This window comes from Macrotis lagotis, chromosome 7 (genome assembly GCF_037893015.1).
Source record: "Macrotis lagotis isolate mMagLag1 chromosome 7, bilby.v1.9.chrom.fasta, whole genome shotgun sequence".
Classification (NCBI taxonomy): Eukaryota; Metazoa; Chordata; class Mammalia; order Peramelemorphia; family Peramelidae; genus Macrotis; species Macrotis lagotis.
In genome coordinates this window covers 183,946,467-183,967,874 of record NC_133664.1, presented here as the reverse complement: position 1 = coordinate 183,967,874, position 21,408 = coordinate 183,946,467, and the positions used below count along the sequence as shown (strand labels likewise).

At 33.2% G+C, this 21,408-nt stretch overlaps 1 protein-coding gene and 1 pseudogene across 2 annotated transcripts in view; both read left to right on the top strand.

Moving 5' to 3' along the window:
- STK38L (serine/threonine kinase 38 like) overlaps nt 1–20,612 on the top strand; it is a 116,915-nt gene extending 96,303 nt beyond the window's left edge. For both annotated transcript variants that reach the window (XM_074194193.1, XM_074194194.1), the window contains exons 7-14: nt 1,057–1,211; nt 2,758–2,860; nt 3,062–3,123; nt 6,390–6,507; nt 11,768–11,891; nt 15,143–15,238; nt 16,835–16,926; nt 17,060–20,612. In XM_074194193.1, the coding sequence (XP_074050294.1) occupies nt 1,057–1,211; nt 2,758–2,860; nt 3,062–3,123; nt 6,390–6,507; nt 11,768–11,891; nt 15,143–15,238; nt 16,835–16,926; nt 17,060–17,187 (878 nt within the window). In that variant the 3' untranslated portion in view covers nt 17,188–20,612. The remainder of the gene's footprint in view (nt 1–1,056; nt 1,212–2,757; nt 2,861–3,061; nt 3,124–6,389; nt 6,508–11,767; nt 11,892–15,142; nt 15,239–16,834; nt 16,927–17,059) is intronic.
- LOC141493202 (carbonic anhydrase 2 pseudogene) lies at nt 7,397–10,833 on the top strand (annotated as a pseudogene).
- Nucleotides 20,613–21,408: the final 796 nt, after the last annotated feature.

Below are 21,408 nucleotides of genomic sequence, written 5' to 3'. Positions count from 1 at the left end.
TACTGTAGTTTAAGGGTCAGAACCTAGATTGCAAATGGTCAATGTTGTGGAAGGAAAGATAGCACGGTTCATTCTTTGAAGGAGTGTAAAACAGATACAGGGTGATACTTTAATGGGATGGCATGGTAAAATGATTTTGCTTTCTTAAAGGTTTTTATTAATTTTTTTAGTTAGTGTGTATCTCTCTGTGAGTATGTATTTTATATATACATACATACATACATATGCATAGAGAGAGAGAGAGAGAGAGAGAGAGACAGAAAGGGACATGGAGAGATTATTTGAAAGCAGAACTGTCCTGGAAAAAATCTCAATTGTGGGTCTTAGTATCCAAGTAAAAAATAATGGAAAAGCAAGAAATTTGGAACAAATGAATCAAGAGAGTTATGAAAAAAGGCAGGGAGAAAAAGAAAAGGTGGGACTCCCAGAGGTGGAAATTTGAACAGCAGCCAAAGGAAAGGAAAGAGTCAGCAATTTACTTGAAACTTCAGTGAAAAGGAAATGGTTATAAATCTCAAGAGAGTAAGAGATAAGGACAGGGTTATAGAGCTTTCAGAAAATAGATTCCTGTCTTCAGCTTTTGCTTCAGTCTAATAGCCCCAGGAAAAGATTGGAAATAAAATAGCCCCAGGAAAATATAGGAAATTGCCTCATCAATTCTGTTGTCCATTTTTGCCTTTATGTAAAGTTGCATTAGAGAGTTTGAGGTTTCAGTGAAGACTTGGTTATAGCTTGACTTGACTTAGCCTTTTCTCTCTGGCTACATCCCTGAATCTAGTGTTAGCTTGAGTTCCAATAGTCATTTAATCACCAAGGAGGTGGTGGGTTTCTAGGAACAAATAGCTACAGTATAAACATCCCTTCCCCCAGATATTGTTAATGATATATAGGACTGAGCGTGCATACAGAACTTTACAGAAATTGAACAAATAGGATCTCAGAATGATAGGATCATAAACTTAGACTGTAAGAGATCTTGGAGAATACTCTCTAAGTACAATTAATTCCCTTTTTGAGGCATTTCATATAACATGCCTCTTAATTTCCACCATTCAGGAGACATGATGACATTACTAATGAAGAAAGATACCTTGACAGAAGAAGAAACCCAGTTCTATATTTCAGAGACTGTTCTGGCTATCGATGCAATTCACCAGTTGGGGTTCATTCACCGAGATATCAAACCAGACAACCTCTTATTGGATGCCAAGGCATGTGAATGAACTGATAAGCTCTTAACCTGCTGGTTATTATTTGGTAAAGAAATGGAGCTGTTGGTTTTCACCCCTTAATGTTTTTATTGATAATAATGGTCTTTTCTTTTTTATATTTCATTGTCACTTTCCAATGACTTTCTACCCCAATTGCAACTGTACCATAGCACTCTATAAAAAATAGAGTTAAGCAAAACAAAGCAACATATTGGCCATATCTGAAAATATTTGCCTTATTCCACACTTCTAGTCCACTACCTCTGCCAAGGAATAGGAGGCTGACTTCACTATCAGTCTTCTAAAGTCATGATTGGTCTGTGCATTGATCAGAATTCTGAACTTCTTTTCCTTTACATTGTTATGATTTCTGTTTAAATTGTTCTTTGATTCTGCTTACTTTGCTCTTTAGGGAAGACTTCAAGATTTTCCAAATTTTTCTAAATTCTTTATATTTAAAATTTCTTATGAAGAGGGGGAGGGAGCCTGCATTTATCAAGTGCCTACTAGAAACCAAGCACTGTGTTAAGAGCTTTACTGATATTATCTCATTTGTAATCCTCACAACTCTGTGAGGAAGGTGCTGCTATGATTCTCATTTTTATAGTTGAGGAAAGTGAGACAGTTGAAATCACATACCTAATCTTATCTATTGCCTTATCCTATCTGCCTCATAATACAGTAATATTGCATTATATTCATATGCCACAACTTTTTAACTATTCCTTAACTGATGGGAATTTACTTTGCTTTCACTTCTTTGCTACAGAAAAAGAGCAGTGTTTTATTTTTTATAAATATAGGGAAACTTTCCCTTCATCTTTGACATACCTGAAGTCTTGTTAAATAATGGTATCTTGAAAGTGTTACAATATATAATTAATAACTTAAAAATATAATTCTGATTTGTTTTCCTGACTAATTGGTACACTACATAGTTCTATCAACAGTGCATTAGCATACCTGTCTTCCCACAGCACACTCTCCACCCCTTTATTTACCATCTTCTTTTGTTTCCATTAACTATAGATCTTTCCAAATGGAAATGGGCAGGTTGAATTTTAATTGAGAATAAACCACTTTATTTCACAGAATGAGGCAGATGGGGGAGGGAATATGAGTGATATGATATCAAAGATCTAAATATGGGAATATGAATATGAGTATCTAGCAAGCTAATAAATCAGGGATCAGCAAATTATAACCTTTGGATCAAACCCAAATCCCCCAACTGCCTGTATGTCAGTCTTTAGAACTAAGAATGATTTTTTAAAGTTTCATTATATTAAAATATTTAAAAATCATTCATAGCTTCCAAAGTATAAAAGTCATTTTAACTCTTGTATCTTAATTTGTTGAAATTTACCCTGTTATAAATAAATGAATATCTTTTAATATTATATGGTACTCTACTCTTTCAGATCATCACACAGTATTTAATGTCTTAAGCCAGATACTTTATAAAGCATATTTTCAAATTAAATCTAATAAGACAAATAAATCTCAAAATGTTCCTTTGAGACTTACTGGACCTTTTTTTTTTCAGGGTCATGTAAAGTTGTCTGATTTTGGTCTATGCACAGGATTAAAGAAAGCTCATAGGACTGAATTTTATAGGAACCTCACACATAACCCACCAAGTGATTTCTGTAAGTTTTGGAGTTTTCTAGTAAACAAACTCAGTGCATTATTGTCAGGGACTTGGTGCTAAGTTGCTTTTCAAAATGAAATTGCTTTAAGTTGTAAAAGTTTATGTTATTAGTATGAAATTGCTAAGTCAAAGCTTTGTGTTCAGTTTTTCTGCTCAGTCTTTTTCACTATATTTTCAATTCTTATTTTGTTGAAATTAGCATTTCAGAACATGAATTCAAAAAGAAAAGCAGAAACATGGAAGAAAAATAGACGACAATTGGTGAGTACTTTTCAAAACAAGGATCTTCATGCTATCTGACTAGCTTCAACTTAATAAATGTAGTTGTACTGATTTGAGACTATGGTAAATGGGGGGGGGGTTGTTCATTTTTTGAATTTTTTCATTTTTTCCCCCCTGTTTAGCATGACCTAGGTAGATACTCAGGGATAGAGTGGGGACCCCAGAGTCAGGAGGACCTGAGTTCATATCTGACCTCAAATACTTGCTAACTGTGTGACCCTGAGCAAGTCATTTAACCCTATTTGCCTCAGTTTCCTCAACCTTAAAATGAGCAGGAGAAGGAAATGTTAAATCATTCTGGTTTCCTTCATGAAGAGTCTGACACAATTGAAAACGACTGAACATCAATGAGTGGCAGATACTCTATCAAAATCTGGTGATTAATTACCATGTCTCCTAAAACATGGAGAGATTTACAGTTTGTATCCCTGGAAAGAATTTCCCCACTATTGAAACAGATCCATGAAATATTGAAGTAAATAGCCAAGAAAGAACTTGTTCCATAGCTTTGCATAAGGAAACTGTGTGGGATACTAATGGAGAGATGTGACATGGAGGAGGGGCAGGGAGAGTGTAGAAAGAACTTTAAGATTACATATTACTGATGAACTGTTTATCAATATCAATGGAAGTAGTCTATATATTAGGAGTTCTCTGCCTCTTTTGCTCTTTGGCTTCTTTTAAGATTCCACTTTAAAATCTCACTTTCTACAGGACCCTTTCTCCAACCCTTCTTAATTCTAGTTCTTTTGTTCTGTTAATTATCTGCTTTCTTTATATCTTTATTTGCTTTGTTGGCTCTCCTATTAGCATGTAAGCTCCTTGAGGATAGGGACTCCTCTGTGTCTTTTAACATCCCCAGCACTTAACTTGGTGTCCCACTCCTAGTATGTACTTAAAAAATATGATGAAGTCACAAGTATAAGCAGAAAGTATTGTCATGCTACCTAATTAATAGTTACTGCATAGTAATTCTAGAAATGCCCTCCTCTCCTGCTATTTGCAGGTCATTTCTATAGTGTCTTCACATGAGTTCAAAAACAAGTTTTGTTACTTCAAAATATACTAAGCTTCTACTATGTACAAGTATAATTTAATGCTCTGTCATTTTATTTATTTATTTGGAATGTTAAATGACTTGATAGAGGAATTTTTTGCCTTTGGTTCTAGTGGAGTTATTTTTCTTATTGATGTGACTTTCCCCACTAATGATACAGTTCAAAATCCCATCATCCTTGTCAATTGTTGTCCATATCCTCTCTTAATATGGAAGCTTCAGGTTCTCCCAATATTCTGAGGGTTTTCCTCTATTTCTTTTAACCTTGCAAGAATACAAGTGAAAGGGGCAGCTAGGTGGCACAATGGATAGAGCACCGGTCTTGGAATCAGGAGAACCTGACTTCAAATTCTGTCTCAAACGCTAAATACTTAGCTGTGTGACCTTAGGCAAGTCACTTAACCCCAGTGCCTTGCAAAAAAAAAAGAATACTAGTGGAGCAGACAAGCTACCCAGAGGTTATTCCTTGCTTTTGTAAATCAGTTAGTGCATCTTATACCACTTGAACATTTGTATGAAATTATTATAATCTGTTTTATTGTTATTATTTTATTATAATATTTATTATAATCATTAGAATCCATCATGCCATCCATCTGTATATCATTTTGTCATCAATGATGTATTTAAATAACTGTCAGGTTACAGTTTTTTAATTGTATGCCATATCCTTTACTCATTTTAATTCTATCTTCTAACTTTGCACAAATTTTTAATTTGTATTCCTAATAAGTTAGTGGTCTAATTATACACAGACCCTGATTCAGGAATGATTCTTGTATCTGTGTTAAATTATATCCTATCATTAAAATCTTATTATTCTCATTTCATGATACCATTTTATCTTTATCATTTCTAATGCCTTTCAGTTCTTTTAAATAAATTGTTTTTGATCTATATAGATAGAAGGCTTCTCTGTAGTTTACCTGTTTTTCATTCCTTTACCCTGATTCATTATTTCCAATATTTTTCACTATCCCTACCTGTTCTCACCTTTGTATTAAAGTCTCAGAATTAACATCATAGTATTTTCTTTTGACAAAAATATTTTTAAGTTGTCATTTAATTTCATTTTTCTATGCATATCCAAGATTCATAAGCTATCCTGGTGTCAGAGTCATGATTAATTTAGCTTATACATTTCTAAGATCTCTGTGTCTGACATTAAAATTTCCTGTTTATTTTTCTGGGTTTTTTTTTTCAAGGCAGTGGGGTTAAGTGACTTGCCCAAGGTCACATAGTTAGGTATTTATTAAGTGTCTGAAGCAGGATTTGAACTCAGAAATCCTGACTCCAGGGTGGATGCTCTATACACTGCACCACCTAGCTGCCCTTTATTTTTCAATAGTAGTGATAAAGTACATTAGGTCACACCCAATTTAAAAGCAGAATTTGCCACAGAAATAACTCCAATTGTATGTTTAATCCTATAGACTCCTATCCCATTCTACCTTCTTAGGACACAACCCCAACAATTAATCTATCAAACAATTAGTAGAAAGTTTCTTTCCTTCTTTAATCATTTCCTTTTCTCCTTTTTGCCTCTCTGTAGCATTAACACTGTTATCCTATCTTTCCTACTATTTCTCCCTTTTTGCTTCCATGTTACTGAATTTTCTATTTTTAGTTCCAGCCTCTGATCATTCCTTTTCCATACTTCAAGATTTGTCTTCCTCTTTAGTCTTTTGGAAGTAGCGCTACCATTCCCCAGTCTAAACTCATCATTTTTTCACAGTTATGCCTCATGCTTGGATCTCACTCCCTCCCCTTCTCCTACTGTTGGAATCTTTCTATGGTCTCAATGCGTTCCTGCTTCCCACTTTCCTCTCACTCCAGATAAAAATGATCTACACATTTTTCAAGAGCACTTTCAGCTTCAGCCCAAAGTCACATTTTATATTACATTCTATTTATTTTGTGTTTATTATATTTCCTCTCTTTATATACTAGACCAAATTTTATTTATATACATGTGTGTATGAATGTATATGCATGAATATGTGTATATTTTTTCATCTTTATATTATAGGTACCCTAATATATAGTGTCTTCTTAAAGGTAAATGTTGATTGAAAGAACTAATATGTGCTCTTAATTTCCTATAATGTTTATTCCAAGTTATATAAAGAACTTTCAAAGAATAGTAAGAATACTATTAGTGTATGTTTGACAAAGTATTCTCTTTCAGGCATATTCCACTGTTGGAACTCCAGATTACATTGCTCCAGAAGTATTCATGCAGACTGGATACAATAAATTGTGTGACTGGTGGTCTTTGGGAGTGATTATGTATGAAATGCTAATAGGTATGTCTTTCATTATTAATTTCAATCTGCAGTATATAAATATTTTTAAGAAATTCTGACAGAACAGGCTAAACATTCCTATTTACCATAAGAAATATGCCATCTTGTGGTTTTTGTTTTTACTTTTAGAAATTTGTTAATTCTATTTTTGTTTATGGTAAAATAATAATGGGAGTTTTTGGATATGCATGTTTTCAACATATTTAAATGCTTGTAAATATGTTAAATATGTTTTAATACCCTAAATGTTTTTCTAAGAATAGAATTTAGGGAGATTATTTATGCAACCATAGTAAAACAGAGATAGAAGTACCTTTAAAAAATATTTATATATTTTGAGAAACAATGTGGTATAGTGAATAGAGAGCCAACCTCAACATCAAGACTATATTTTGCAGAGAAGGTGATAAACTACATTGGTAAAGGAAACTTCCATATCTGGAAATTCTCTATAGTCAAATCCAGTCAAGTGAGCAAGCATTTATACCAATGAAATGATGGGTCTAGTCCCTATTTTATATATTTTATAATACACATGCATACATATACACATATTTGTACATGCATTATGTATGCATGTATATATAAGTATATGTATTATAAATCTATAACATATTGTTTATACATACACATATATATATGTGTGTCACCCATTATCCTCTTTTTTTACAAGGTAATGGGGTTACATAACTTGCCCAAGGTCACACAGCTAGGTAATTATTAAATATCTGAGGCTGGATTTGAACTCAGGTACTCCTGACTCCAGGGCTGGTACTCTCTCTCTACTGTGCCACCTAGTTAGCCCTCTCTATTCTCTTTTAAAATGCATTGAGTTGTAGAGCACCAGCCCTGGAGTCAGGAGTACCTGAGTTCAAATCTGGCCTCAGACACTTAATAATTACCTAGATGTGTGACCTTGGGAAAGTCACTTAGCCCCTCTGCCTTGCATAAAAACCCAAACAAAAACAAACACATTGAGTTGAATTATCGTGTGTGTGTGTGTGTGTGTGTGTGTGTGTGTGTGTGTGTGTGTGTAAAATATCTAATGAAAATCCCATATTTAGTAGGAATTGAAGACAGCTAGTTGGTCCTTCAGGGGCTACCTGTTGCTTCTAGAATAAAATGAAAACTCTTCAGCCTCATAGGTCTCCAACTTTCCTTTTATACCCTTTTTTCACATTACTCGTCATAATACACTCTCTGTTCTTATTTAAAATGGACTATTACCTATTCTCCAAATTCAGCATATCATTCCCTGTCCCCATGACCTCACACAGGCTTCTCCGCCTGGAATGGACTCCTTTACTTTCTGCCTTTCAGAATCCTTTTCTTTCTTCAAGATTCAGTTCAAGTGCCACCTTCCCTGATTCCCTCAGCAAAAAGTAATCTCTCCCTCTCTCTCTGCCCAATGACTAGAACATTTGGAGCTCTTCTTAAACTTTCATATCTCACATATGTTTATTTGTGTATGTGCTGTATCCCATTGGTAAAATCTATGCTCTTTGAGGGAAGAAACCATTGTGTTTTTGTCTTTTGAGCTTCAATTTTTGCATTAACTTGTATGTGGTCTGTGCTTGATAAGGAAGGAAGGAAAGAAGCATTTTTAAAAATACTTACTATGTACCAAGTATACTACTGTTTCACAAATATTTCATTATTTAATAGTAAAAGGACTTGAATTTCAGCTGCAATAGCAATACCATCATTTACTTTCCTCACAAAAAATTCCTATAGGTAGTAGAAGCCTTTTTAAAGTTGTTTTATTTTGAAATGCATAGACCACATAAAATGATTTGCCTCATGCAAAGTAAAAAATAGAAAAGAGGATTGAACATAAAACTGATCTCTATCTCCTGCAGCTTGCTTTTCCTTTTTTTATCACATAATAAATTTAACATATATATATTTCAAATATTTCTACTTTCTTTTGAATTTTCTTCTGTCCCCTTCTCTGCTTTTACAAAGAGTGTTTCCATGACCCTTTTAATTTTTTTTTTCTCTTGAGAGGCCACCCTACCACTCATTACTCATTGTCATTACCTACCACTGACAAATGAAAAAAAAAACTCCTGCAACAAATACACTCCCACAGTGTCTGTGTCCTCTGATCAGCATGTCTCAGTCAGGACAGACATATATAAGTACATATTTTATAAATATATAACATACATTGTTGATACATACACACATATGTATGTGTCACCCATTATCCTCTTTTTTTTTAACAAGGCAATGGGGTTAAATGACTTGCCCAAGGTCACACAGCTAGGTAATTATTTTATAGACAATGAAACTGAGGTTATACCATCTTAAATGACATTCATTCAATAGAATGTGTATTCCCTGAAAACAGGGACAGTTCCTGCCATGTAGAAAATAGTTAATAAATGCTGATTGATTGATTAACTTGTTCATGGTCATAGAGATAGTCTTCAGACTAGGACTAGAATACAAGTTTTCTTTGCTCCACATTTCATGCTCTTCTTGTAGACAGTCTGAAGGTTTTCAAGCAGGAAGGCAGATTAACCATTTATCTGAGATGTTGTAATAAACTACTTAAGAAAGGTGGGTCTAGATGAACACAAAGCTTCCTATTAACTTTAAAATTCTATTAATTCAATTCAATAAACATTTATCTCTTAAGTATTTGATCTGTGCAGATCCCTGAGCTAAGTACTAAGGAAGACTCTTTTTTAGCATTTAGAAATTTAGATAAGATGCAGCCCTGCCCTTGTAAAGTTTATAAATCTGGTGAAGAGAATTTGTTACATATAATAATTGTAAATAATATAAAATAATGCTTATTAAGTTCATAATAGCAGTTATAATAAAGTGATACTTTAATAGCAGCAGAGTTAAAGGTCATTTCCAACTGAGGAGATCAGAGGGGGCCATTTTGATTAGGTGGTATTTGAGATGGTCTTTAGTGGATGGGTAGGAATTGAGTAGGAGGAGGACTATCTTATATTAGGCAAGAGTAACAGAATGGACAAAGGCAGAGAGTTGGAAGGGTACAGGTATATATACCAGGATCTGAAAGAGGTTGCTTTGGCTTCAGTAAAAGAAGTGAGGGGAAGCAATTTAAAATAAGACTTTAAACGATAGAATAATATTAGATCATAAAGGAGCTTGAATGTATCAGAACAGAGAAGTCTGAACTTGTCTAAAGAGACAATAGGAAGCAATTGAAGGGTTTTTAGCAAAAAAAAAGTAACATGAACAGTTAAGAGGGTAAATCTGGCCAGCCGGATATAAGGACTGGATAAAAGAGAAAAGCAAAGGAAGAAAGTTGCTAAGGCAAAAATTATGAGTCCAGTGGGAATAGAGAGAAGGAATTAGATTTAAGATTTAAGAAGTACTTGCTAAAGTAAGTATATATGAGATTAAAAAAAATCCAGAAATGGATCAAAGTTAACAATAAGAGAGAGGCTGGCTGTCACCGGGGCAGAGGTGCGGTCCGAGAGCTAATTCTCAAACCCGCACCAGCTGGCAAGGCCATGTCTAGCTCCTGGGGATACGGGCCGGGTCCTCAAGGGCCAGAAGACTGGTACAAGATCTTCCCCATTGCCCAAGGAAACCGACAGTCCCCCATGGAAATCGACACTAGCAAAGCGCACTACAACTCCGTCCTGACACCGCTCAAGTTCAGCTATGAGGGCTGCATGGCCAAGAGGATCGTCAACAACGGCCATGCCTTCAACGTCGAGTTCAAGGACTGCTCCGACATGGCAGTGCTAAGTGGAGGACCCCTGGAGTGTAACTACAGATTGATCTAGTTACATTTTCACTGGGGTGGCAGTAACAACCCAAAAGGCAGTGAGCATATTGTGGATGGAAACAAATATGCAGCTGAGCTTCACTTGGTTCATTGGAATACAAAATATGATGATTTCCAGGTTGCTGTGACCAAGGATGATGGATTAGCTGTTGTTGGGGTCTTTTTAGAGATTGGAAGTGATAACCAAGGAATGCAGAAAATTGTTGAGTCTCTGAATAAAATTCAAACAAAGGGTGAAAATTCAGTCTTCCAAGACTTTAATCCACTTTGTCTTCTTCCTGAGTCTTTGGAATGTTATTATACTTATCTTGGTTCACTGACTACTCCTCCTTTCTTGGAATGTGTGACCTGGATTGTCTTAAAGGACCCCATTGCTGTGAGCCATGATCAACTATGACTTTCTATGACCTTTCTTTCACTGCTGCTGATGAATGTCCTCTGAAAAGCATGCAAAACAACTGGCGTCCTGTTCAACCCCTCTGTGGCAGGACTATTAGAAAGTCTTTCCAATAATCCAAGAAACTAAATACAGATTAGTCTGTACACTGGCAGCATCTCCATTAGTCTCAGTCCTTTTGTATCCATCTTGATCTTCTTCCTCATAACATATAAAAAGGTTGTAGACCAAGTTGAAATGTTCTTAATGTGTGAACCCAATAAATAAGTGCAGACCCATGTGCAATGCTTAGCGAGGTGACATTGACCCTGGTGCTTTGGTGATAGCAATGCTTTTTTCTGTGATCCTTCCCCAGTAAAATGTACATGAGTGAATTAGAACTACAAACCCTAAAGCTGTTTTTAAAATATAGCAAAGCAGAAATGTTGAAAACAAACCTCCAATAAGTGATTATGTATCAGTATAAAGTAAAAGAAGGCAAAATTCATAATAGTGATTTCAAGAGATTCCATTGAAGATATTGAAATATAATTTTAAAAAATTCTTATATGTTTGTAGCCATGTAATCTTTAAACATGATGTTTTTGTGAATTTTGAATTAAGTATTATCTATAAAAACATTTAATTATAGTTATAATACAGATTATATTTCCATTCAGAGATATATATATATATACTCTAACTTAAAAAATTAATATTGTATTTTAGATATATGTTGGCTAATAAAATAAATAAATGAAAAAAAAAGTTAACAATAAGATTTTGTACATTGAAGTCTGCTTCTACCCTACAGAGCCAAGTAGATTAAGCTTTCTTCCCACATGACATGATATATTAAGTCATATTAAGTATTTAATGTATGCAGATCACTGTGCTAAGGACTAAGGAAGATTCTGTTTTAGAATTAGAATTTGGAAATTTAGTTAAGATGCAACCCTGTCCTTATAATCTAGTCAAGAGAATTTGAGATTTATATGTAATAATTGTAAAAAAAAATAATAAAGCCTGCTAAGTTTGTAATAATAGTTCTTACTCTTGTTTGATTAAAAAAAATCAGACAAAACTTTGTTATTTCTGGTATGTAGGATACCCACCATTCTGTTCTGAAACACCACAAGAAACTTACAGGAAAGTTATGAACTGGAAAGAAACTCTAGTATTTCCACCAGAGGTACCTATATCAGAGAAAGCCAAGGATCTTATTCTCAGGTTAGTGCCTAAATCCATATAAATGACCCATTGGAATCTTTTCTTTTAATTGAAATCTTATTTTATTTTTCCAGTAGTTTTTCAGCATTCATTCATTTGCAAATTTATGAGTTCCACATTTTGCTTCCACTTTCCCCATGGCAGGGGAAACAGTCTAGTACATGTACATATGTGTTTGACATATTTATATATTAGTCATTTTGTGAAAGAGGAATTAGAACTAAGAGGAAAAGAAAAAACCATGAGAAAGGAAGGAAAAACATGAGAAGTTTTTGAAAAGGTGAACATAGTATGCATTCAGATTCTGTTTTTTTTTTCTTCTGTGTGTGGGTGGCCATAGGAGGTCTCTCAGGATTGTCTTTGATCACTGAAGTGCTAAGAAGAACTGTATCCATCATAGTTGATCATCTCACAATGTTATTGTTAATGTGTACAGTGTTCTCTTGGTTTGATTCCCTTCATCAGTTCATGTAATTCTTTCTATGATTCTCTAAAGTCCAACCATTCATGATTTCTTATGGAACAATAGTACTCCATAGCATTCATATACCACAATTGTTCCAATTGATAGGCATCTCCTCAATTTCCAATTCTTTGCCATTACAAAAAGAACTGCTACAAATATTTTTGATCAAATGAGATTTTTCCTGATTTTAATGATTTCTTTTGGATATAAGCCTAATATTAATATTGCTAGGTCAAGCATAGTTCTAGTTTGCTTTCTAGAAAGCAGTTCACAATTCCAACTGTTCATTAGTGTTCCAATTTTTCCACATCCTCTACAATATTGATCATTTTTCTTTTTTTTTTGTCATCATAGCTGATCTGATAGGTGTGAGGTGGTACTTCATAGTTGTTTTAAATTGCATTTCTATAATCAATAATGATTTGGAACATTTTTTTCATACGATTATATATAGCTTTTATTTCTTTATCTGAAAAATGTCTATTCATATCCTTTGACAATTTTTCAATTGGGGAATGATTTGCAATCTTATAAATTTGATTCAGTTCTCTAAATATTTTAGAAATGAGTCCTTTATCAGAAACAATAGCTGTGAAAATTGTTTCCCAGCTTTCTATTTTTCTTTTGGGGTTTTTTGGGCAAGGCAATAGGGTTAAGTGACTTGCCCAAAGTCACACAGCTAGGGAGTTATTAAGTGTCTGAGGTCCAATTTGAACTCAGGTCCTCCTGACTCCAGGGCTGGTGCTGTATCCACTACACCACCTAGCTTCCCCCAGCTATCCATTTTTCTTCTAATCTTAGCTTCATTGATTTTATTAGTGCAAAAACTTTTTAATATAGTCAAAACCATCCATTTTGCAATTTATAATGTTCTCCATTTCTTGTTTGGTCATAAATTTCTCCCCTTTCCATAGATCCAACAGATAGATAATTTCTTGTTGATCCATTAGAATCTTAAAGATAATTAAAATGTAGCAGGTTATTTTAATTTTTTCAACATTCTAATTGGGACTTAGAATATAATGGTAAAGAATGTACTTTACTTTCAGGAACAACCTTATCTGCCTCTTAATTGGAATGATAAAGAACAGTGATATTATGAATGGATATAATCTCATGAAAGAAAGAAATAATGAATGAATAATCTTATATTTATAAGAACTGAACTCTGTGCTAAGAGCAAAATATATTTTGTAGCTGTAGCAAAGACAGTCTCTACACTAAAGAAGTTTAGAATTTCAGGAGAGATAATGCATATATTTTACAGTCTAATGGGGAGACAATGCATATGAGAACAGTAAAGAGGAAAGAATATTTTTGGTTTTAAAGTTACTAGCATTGTAAGAGGAACCACAAGGAATTAGCTCAATACACACCCTTTCTACAAACCAGACATTAATCACATATAACACTGTTTCCCAAATCACCATACTAGATAATAATTTTATCCATGCCTACAACTTGCCCTAATTGATGGTTGCCTCAATTGCCCACTGCATCTAAGCCTGGGTTCCAGTCATTCTTTTCTTCTTTCTGTGGCCATTAGTGGCCATACTGGTTGTATACTTCCTCCCTCTCGAAAAAGTCTCCTCTTCCCCCCTTCCCCTTTTTGTTCTGTATTCTTAAATCAACTCTGGCAGATCTATGGATTTGAAGAAGTTCAGGACCAAACAAGGGATAAGAAGCCTTACAAGATAAAATGTATGATTTTGATAATATAAAATTAAGTCTTTTTTTACAAATAAAATCAGTGTAATTAAAATTAAAGAGGAATAGATGGTTGTGTAAAAAACTCATTGTAGTAAGTTTCTCTGTTAAAGATCTCATATCCAAAATAAAGAAGAAATTATTTTAGATTATAAGACTAAGACTCATTCCCCAATAATAAAGGGCAAAAGGATATAAACAGGCAGTTTTAAAGGAAGAAATTCAAGCTATCAATATGTCCAAATAAAAAATTCCCTTAATTATTAATATTGGGAGAAATAAAAATTAAAGCAGTTCTGAAGTACAGCATCATATCTATCAGACTGACAAAGATGATAAAGGAGGAAATTTTATTCTGTTCAACAAGGTACATTTATTCTGAAGGTTTATTTTTCTTTATATTGTTTGGAGGTAAATGAGGAAAGAAATGAGAAAAATGGAAAAATAATTAAATTTGAAAGGAAATTTTTTTAAAAAAGTAAATATATAGAAAATTGTATCTATATAAGACTATGGCCCAAATTTATAAGAGGAAAAGGGAAAAGGTAAATTTGTTGGACTTCCTTATTATAAATTTCTGCAGCCTCTTAATTTGCCCATTCACTCAAAATTCATCCACTAAATACGTCTACCTGCCAAAAACACATGTTTTGATTTTAATTGTTACATGATGTTTTTATTTTTCTTCTCCTCTCCCCTTCCCCCATTTTGTTTAAAGGAGGGTGGGAATCATTTAGTTTTAATTGCTAATGACACTCTAAAATAGGATTTTTGTAATACTGCGTCTGATAATGTAGATTTCATTCTCCACTACCAAGATTTTCTTATCCAGAGCATCAATAGCCTGGCACAATGTGACCCACGACTAAATGTGTTAGAGATTTACAGAACAAAGAAAGTTTTAGAAGGAAATGGAAAAATAAAATTCTAAAAACCTTAAAAAAAACCACATATTTGCTTTTCCTCAAAATTTACAAATATAGAATTTTTTGTGCTTTTCAGTTAAAGTATTTGATAATAATTTTATATTTTGAAGCTGTCTTGATTGTTATACTAATAACTTGCTTCCATACTGTAGATTTTGTATTGATTCAGAAAACAGAATTGGAAACAGTGGAATAGAGGAAATCAAGGATCATCCCTTTTTTGAAGGAGTTGATTGGGGACATATCAGGTATGTTCATCCAATATAAATGAAAGATTTTTTTTTAAAAGTTAGCTAAAGAAAATCAATATACTCTAACAATCAGTTTGATCATATCCTGTCAGAACCAAAATAAGCAATTTCATTATGTTAGGAGATAATTAACAAATTTTAAAAATATTAAATCCATGCTTTCATAATTACATTCACATTGCAATGTATAGTTAAAACTATTTGACTAAATCCAAGTATCATTTTCAGTAATCTGAAAGTGTACAATTGTGCCTCTGTTGAGCTTTTTATAATAGAGCTATTTTTATTGATTTAAGTAAGGTCTTCTGCTTGATTAAGACTATTAGCACATGAAAATATATTTAGATGTGATGGTTACTATATTTTTCACCAAGGAAATGGGTTCATTAGATACTTCTGTGTATTTATAAAAATAAAATCTCATTTAAACAATTCACTTTTGAAGTAAAAAAATACCATTAGAAACACATTAGATTAATTTGTTTGTTATTTTTCTCTCTCTGTGAGTTTCAGTTTACTGTTATTCAGAATAATTTCAGCATTTTTTTTACATTAGTTAAGTGGAAGTTAATAGTATAGAACTAAAGAATGTTACATTTTACTCATTTTAAAATATATTGTTTCATATAAGAGAACTGGCATATATAGATATCATGAAGCTGTATAATTTTATTTTATCCTAATCTGCATGACTGCTAACATACAGTAAAAAGAATATTGAATCTAGAACATAGAGGAACCTATGTTCTCATTCTTCCTAGGTTACCTTGGGCAAGTCATTTAACTTCCCTAGACCTCATCTGTACAAGGAGGTAGCTTGCTTATATGGCTCTTTATCAGATCTAGAGCTATGATCCTATGTTTGCATTTTGTTTTCCTATTTTTATTTTTTTAATTCAATTTTATTTTCAGTTCCAAATTCTCTTCTTCTATCCATCCCTGTAAGCATGTATTTTTAACCAACTGATGCCTTCAGTTTCCTTTTTTAACTTTGTAATTCCATTTTTCTTTTCCTTAAACCACCCTTTCCCCGGTAGTAGGCTAGTGAAAAAGAAGTGGGATGTTAAAAAGAAGTGATCATTTCTGATCAAAATTTACTAAGGGATAAAATCACTTTCCAGATTAAAGAATGTTCTAATCTTAGTTATGACATTGGAGCTATTCTACTACTTAACACCTAACAGGTCATAAGCACAATTTGACATTGTCTGGAGAAGAGTTTCTTCAATTTGCTGCAAATTCAATAAATACCCTCTTCTTCCATTCTTTCCTTTCTTTCCATGGGAAGAGTGAGGATGAAATAGCAGTTATGGAAACAGAATACATGACAGTATTCAGTAGTACTATCAAGTAAATAAAGCCTATTATTTTAAATTATAGAAAGACTTTTATTTACAAATTTAAAAATGCATTTAACTAATTGATTCTATCATACAGCTGATTGACTTCTAACACAGACCTTCTAATATCTCTATTATAAAACCCAGAGGATAGCATACAGAGTTCCTGAGTGGGATCTTTTTGGTTCATGGACAAGTAAATGTAAATTAATATTGATTATAGCTGCTCATTGCTCTTCTTTGTCATGTGTAGGGAAAGACCAGCTGCAATTCCCATAGAAATCAAAAGTATTGATGATACATCAAATTTTGATGAATTTCCTGAATCTGATATCTTACAACCAGGTGAGAAAATGCTACTTTGAACTTTCTTGATTGTAAAGACTACAAAAATGTATTTCTCTTTAACATTCTTATCTTTCATTGTAAAATTTCTTTGAAATTCCTTTGTACTTAACTTGCTGTCTCTGTTTTATAGTGCCAAATACCACAGAACCGGACTACAAATCCAAAGACTGGGTTTTTCTCAATTATACCTATAAGCGGTTTGAAGGGCTGACTCAGCGTGGTTCCATCCCTTCCTACATGAAAGCTGGGAAATTATGAATGAAGCTCACATATGCCCATACCCCAAAAGAACTCAGGTAGCTGCATCACCAAGGCTTGCTTGGCGTAGATAACAATACACTGAAATAAATATTCCCAAGGACGGTGGTGCTCATCGACTTCAAGAGGAAATTCTACAGGATTAGGATTTCTAAGACTTCTACAGGAATTAGTTGGCAGTGCCAGCTGGATTTTTTTTAATATTTGACTATTTTTGTTAACTTTATTATACAAAGGTACTGGAATAAAAAGAGTGTACATCCCTTTGTAACTGCACTGCCTTCGCGCATATTACGTCCATTCTGCCTCTGTGTACTGTGGCTTTGTACTGTAACACTTCTAATCAATTCAGGAGAAACACATATCATTTAAAGCAACATAGGCTAACCTGTAGGTCATGGTGCAGTATTGCTGTTTTCTTGCAAACTTTTTGGGTTTAGATAATCAAGATAAAAGCCATCTTCCATAGTTGTTGTTAGAACATTTGCCCTATTGGTTTAAACATCCATAGAGCATATATGAAGACAATTTAAATAATGATTTTAATAGAAATAGGAAATACTGGTTATTTAAAGTTAATTAGGTTTATCATCAAGTTATTGTGCAGACTCCACCATACAGGGCAACAAGTTTATGAGCTGGATAAGGAAGTACAACACCTCCACTCAAACACAACACTACTCCATTTCCTTTTCATTCAGAATTACTGTTGACTTAGGAAGATGTAATTATATAATATAGAGAACATCCATTTGCTTTCCTTAAGGCAGAAGGATTTTTTTTAACAGAGAATAAGGCATTATTTTCATTTAATTAAAGCAAATTGGTTAAGAAATGACTATGAGAGCTGCTTGTCTGTAGAATTTGTGTATTTTATTAAACTATTTTTTTAAATGTCCACCTTCTGATCATGATAATGAACTTACAGAGATGCCAAGAACTCTTTACTTTGGCTTTCCAGAAAGATGTTGATACATATCATAACTGTTATTTTTTCTTTCATTGAATGAAAGTCTTTCCTTTGGTAGTACTTGTATTATTGTGCCATTAGTCATTATACTCCAAATGTACCAAAGATCCTGAATTGAGTGGGTGTTCATGACTAAGAGGAATTTTTATTTTCCATTGGAAATATATTAAGACATGAAAGGGTTTTTATTGAGTTTAACTTATTCAAGGGCAATATTATTCACATTTAATTTCATCACTGTGTTTTAAGTATATGGGTTCCAGGAAGTGAATGGTGGCCAAGGTTTTATCAATCGGCTTGGGGGGAGGGAATGTAAGGATTCATACTCTAATGATGTGGCCTGTAATCTGTCTTGCCTGAAAGTTAGATAATCTTTTATAGTTCTCTATTTTAGTTCTGAAATGACTATCTAAAATTTTAGCATTTCATAAGGGGCCTAAAAGTTAAAGAGTAATCTGTTATCTAAGAACGTCCTAATAATTTGTTTCTAGACAGTGAAAGCAGTCAACAACTACAATTATTGTAACTGACCGTTTCCCAGAATCTAGACTGATAGTTTGCTCTTAGGAGGTTTCTTGCTCTTGAATAGGAAAAATTACATATAAACATTATGTAAAATGCTTAAAACTTTTATAGTTGTTGCTGCTAGGTAACCCCCACATCTCTTTCAAGAACATCTGGCTTTTACTTTTGCCACCTAATGTTCTGTTCCAGTATTTGAACCCCTGCTATGTGTTCATCCATAATTTCATTTTATCTATTTTATGTCTAAGTCATTTGACTGAGTATCCTAAAGGTGAAAGCTATTAAAATTTTGATTTGGGTTATCTCAATTTGACTTAACTTTCTGATTTTTCAAAGCTAAAACTGCCTTTTATAAATATTTTCAGCTTCCAGGATCCTTTACTAGATAATGCTGATTTTTTTAAAGAGCTATCCTAATAGGATAAAGGAGTTTTGGTAAGATTCAAGGAGATTGCAACCTTATCCAATTCTTAATTTCCCCTTTTACCTTAGTAACTAGCACAGTAAAACATTGTTAATTCAAGATTCAGAAGCCAAATAAAATAATAATGTCTAGTGGAAGGAGCTGAAATGTCCACAATCTCATTTTAATAGAAAGGAAGCAGAAAAATTAACAAATGTGCTTCTTTCAGATTATTTCATGGAAAGAATCTATAAATGTTTTTGATTCGTTGTCAGTGGAAGTCATAAAAAGTTTACTTTGTTTAGCTTATCACTTGTCATTTTTCTCACCTTCACTGGGTAACAGGGTGATTTACAATTCATTGGATCATCTCATCAAAAGCATTTCTTAAGTGCCTATCTAAAAGCAATTAAAGACTCAGTCCTTTGTGAGCCTACAATTTGATTAATGATGCAGATTAAACAGGTGATTTGCAAAGTACTATTGAGGCTGAATTTCACTATTACACATGTACCATGTTTCAGGTAAACCACATCATTTAAGTGGCAAAACACTAAACAATGGGGTTATAGTACTTGCTTTGAAATTTGCCATGATTTTGAATTAACAGAAGTTTTACTATAAATTATTTTTTCCTAAATATATATAAAACTGTATAACTCAGATTTCTTGATATCTTGATTTTAATGTAGACTTTGACTTTTTTATTGGGAAAAAACCCACCTTTATATTAAAGTATTATGTTATTTTTCTTTATATACATTTCTTATTAAAACAGCTTTAAATCTCCTTTAAATTTACCAAAATGTAGAGCTGTCAGAAAATATTGAAATTGCTTGGAAGTCATATATATGTGGTTTCTTAGCAAACTGATTTTAATAAAATTATTTTGGTGATGATGAGAAATAAGTTGTAAAATATTGGAAATATTCTTTGATCTTCACAGATCAATACAAAACATTAATGAAATTAAAATGTAAGTCTAATGTTCTGGGTTATTTTGTTTTTTAACCCCTACAGTTTTTTACAATTTCCAAAGAAAGTAGAGATCTCTGTATTGACAAGTTGAGATTCTGTTCCCCTAAACGCATTCTCTTCTCTGAATCCCATAAAAATCTTAGATAAATATTTTCTTCTTGTCCCAATATTTTCACTTTATTTTTATTTAAAGACTTTTTTCTTTTCCCTTTAGAAGTGCACTTATTTCTGAAAGATGTACATGAGAATACTCAAAATAAACTTAAATAAAGACATTCAGACCTCTAGAGGCAATACTTCAGTTTTCTATGAAAGTTTACTATTTGAGGGTGATACTGTTATTTTAAATGAGAACAAGGTTACAAACAGAAAAATAGACCTCCATTCTTAAAAGTAATCTGAAAACATAGTTTAGTAATTGTGTAGAAAACTAATCATCGGAACATTGGGTTCTGTGTTCAGTTACTAAGATTTGTAAATGCTGGTTTTGGTGGGGCTTAGGTTTCTTTTTCAAGAGTCAGACAAGAATAAAAAGCTATGTTTACAAAATTCCTTCTGATGAATGGTGGTTTGTTTTGAGTTGGTCTTGGGTTTTTGGGAGGGCAGTTTATGCTTCTCAACTCAATAGGAAAAAAATTATATGTTCAAATTGTAATTCATTATAACATTAAAATAGTGGAGATTATTTTCTAATAATGCAGGATAGTTGCATACCTATGTAAGAGTATATCATAAAATATCATATAGTATCTATGATCATATAGCATATATGATATGTGCTTATATATGGATGAACACACACATAAAACACTGTCCAAAAGAGCTAAGTCTATGCCTATTTAACTACACCATCACCACCACCACCCTTCTGGCTTGAACATTACCATTAGCAGTTTTAAGCTGGAGTTTAAGGAAGAATTGAAGCAAGTGATTTGAATTGGGAGTCATCTGCATTGAGTTGATGCTTGAAGTGATTGAAATGGATGAGATTATCAAAGGTAAGAGTATTGAGAGAGAAAAAAAGAGGGACAGGTAATATGACAGGTAAATAAGTATATCAATATTAATTTACCCCAAAGATCATTAACAGTTCAGGAAATGAGGAAAGGCTTCTCATAGAAAGAATCACATGAATTGAGCCTTGCGGTAAGGTGGTGAGTCTCTGGCAGAGGTGAGAAGGGAGTACCTCGTTGGGGGGGGGGGGGGGAACTATGTAACATCAGAACTAGAAGGCAGAAAGTCAAATTCTGGTCAGTTCAGCTGGAATATGCAGTACTGGAAGGAAAATAATGTGAGATATACTCAGAATGTGAGGCTGCTGTTAGATTGTGAAGAATTTTAAATG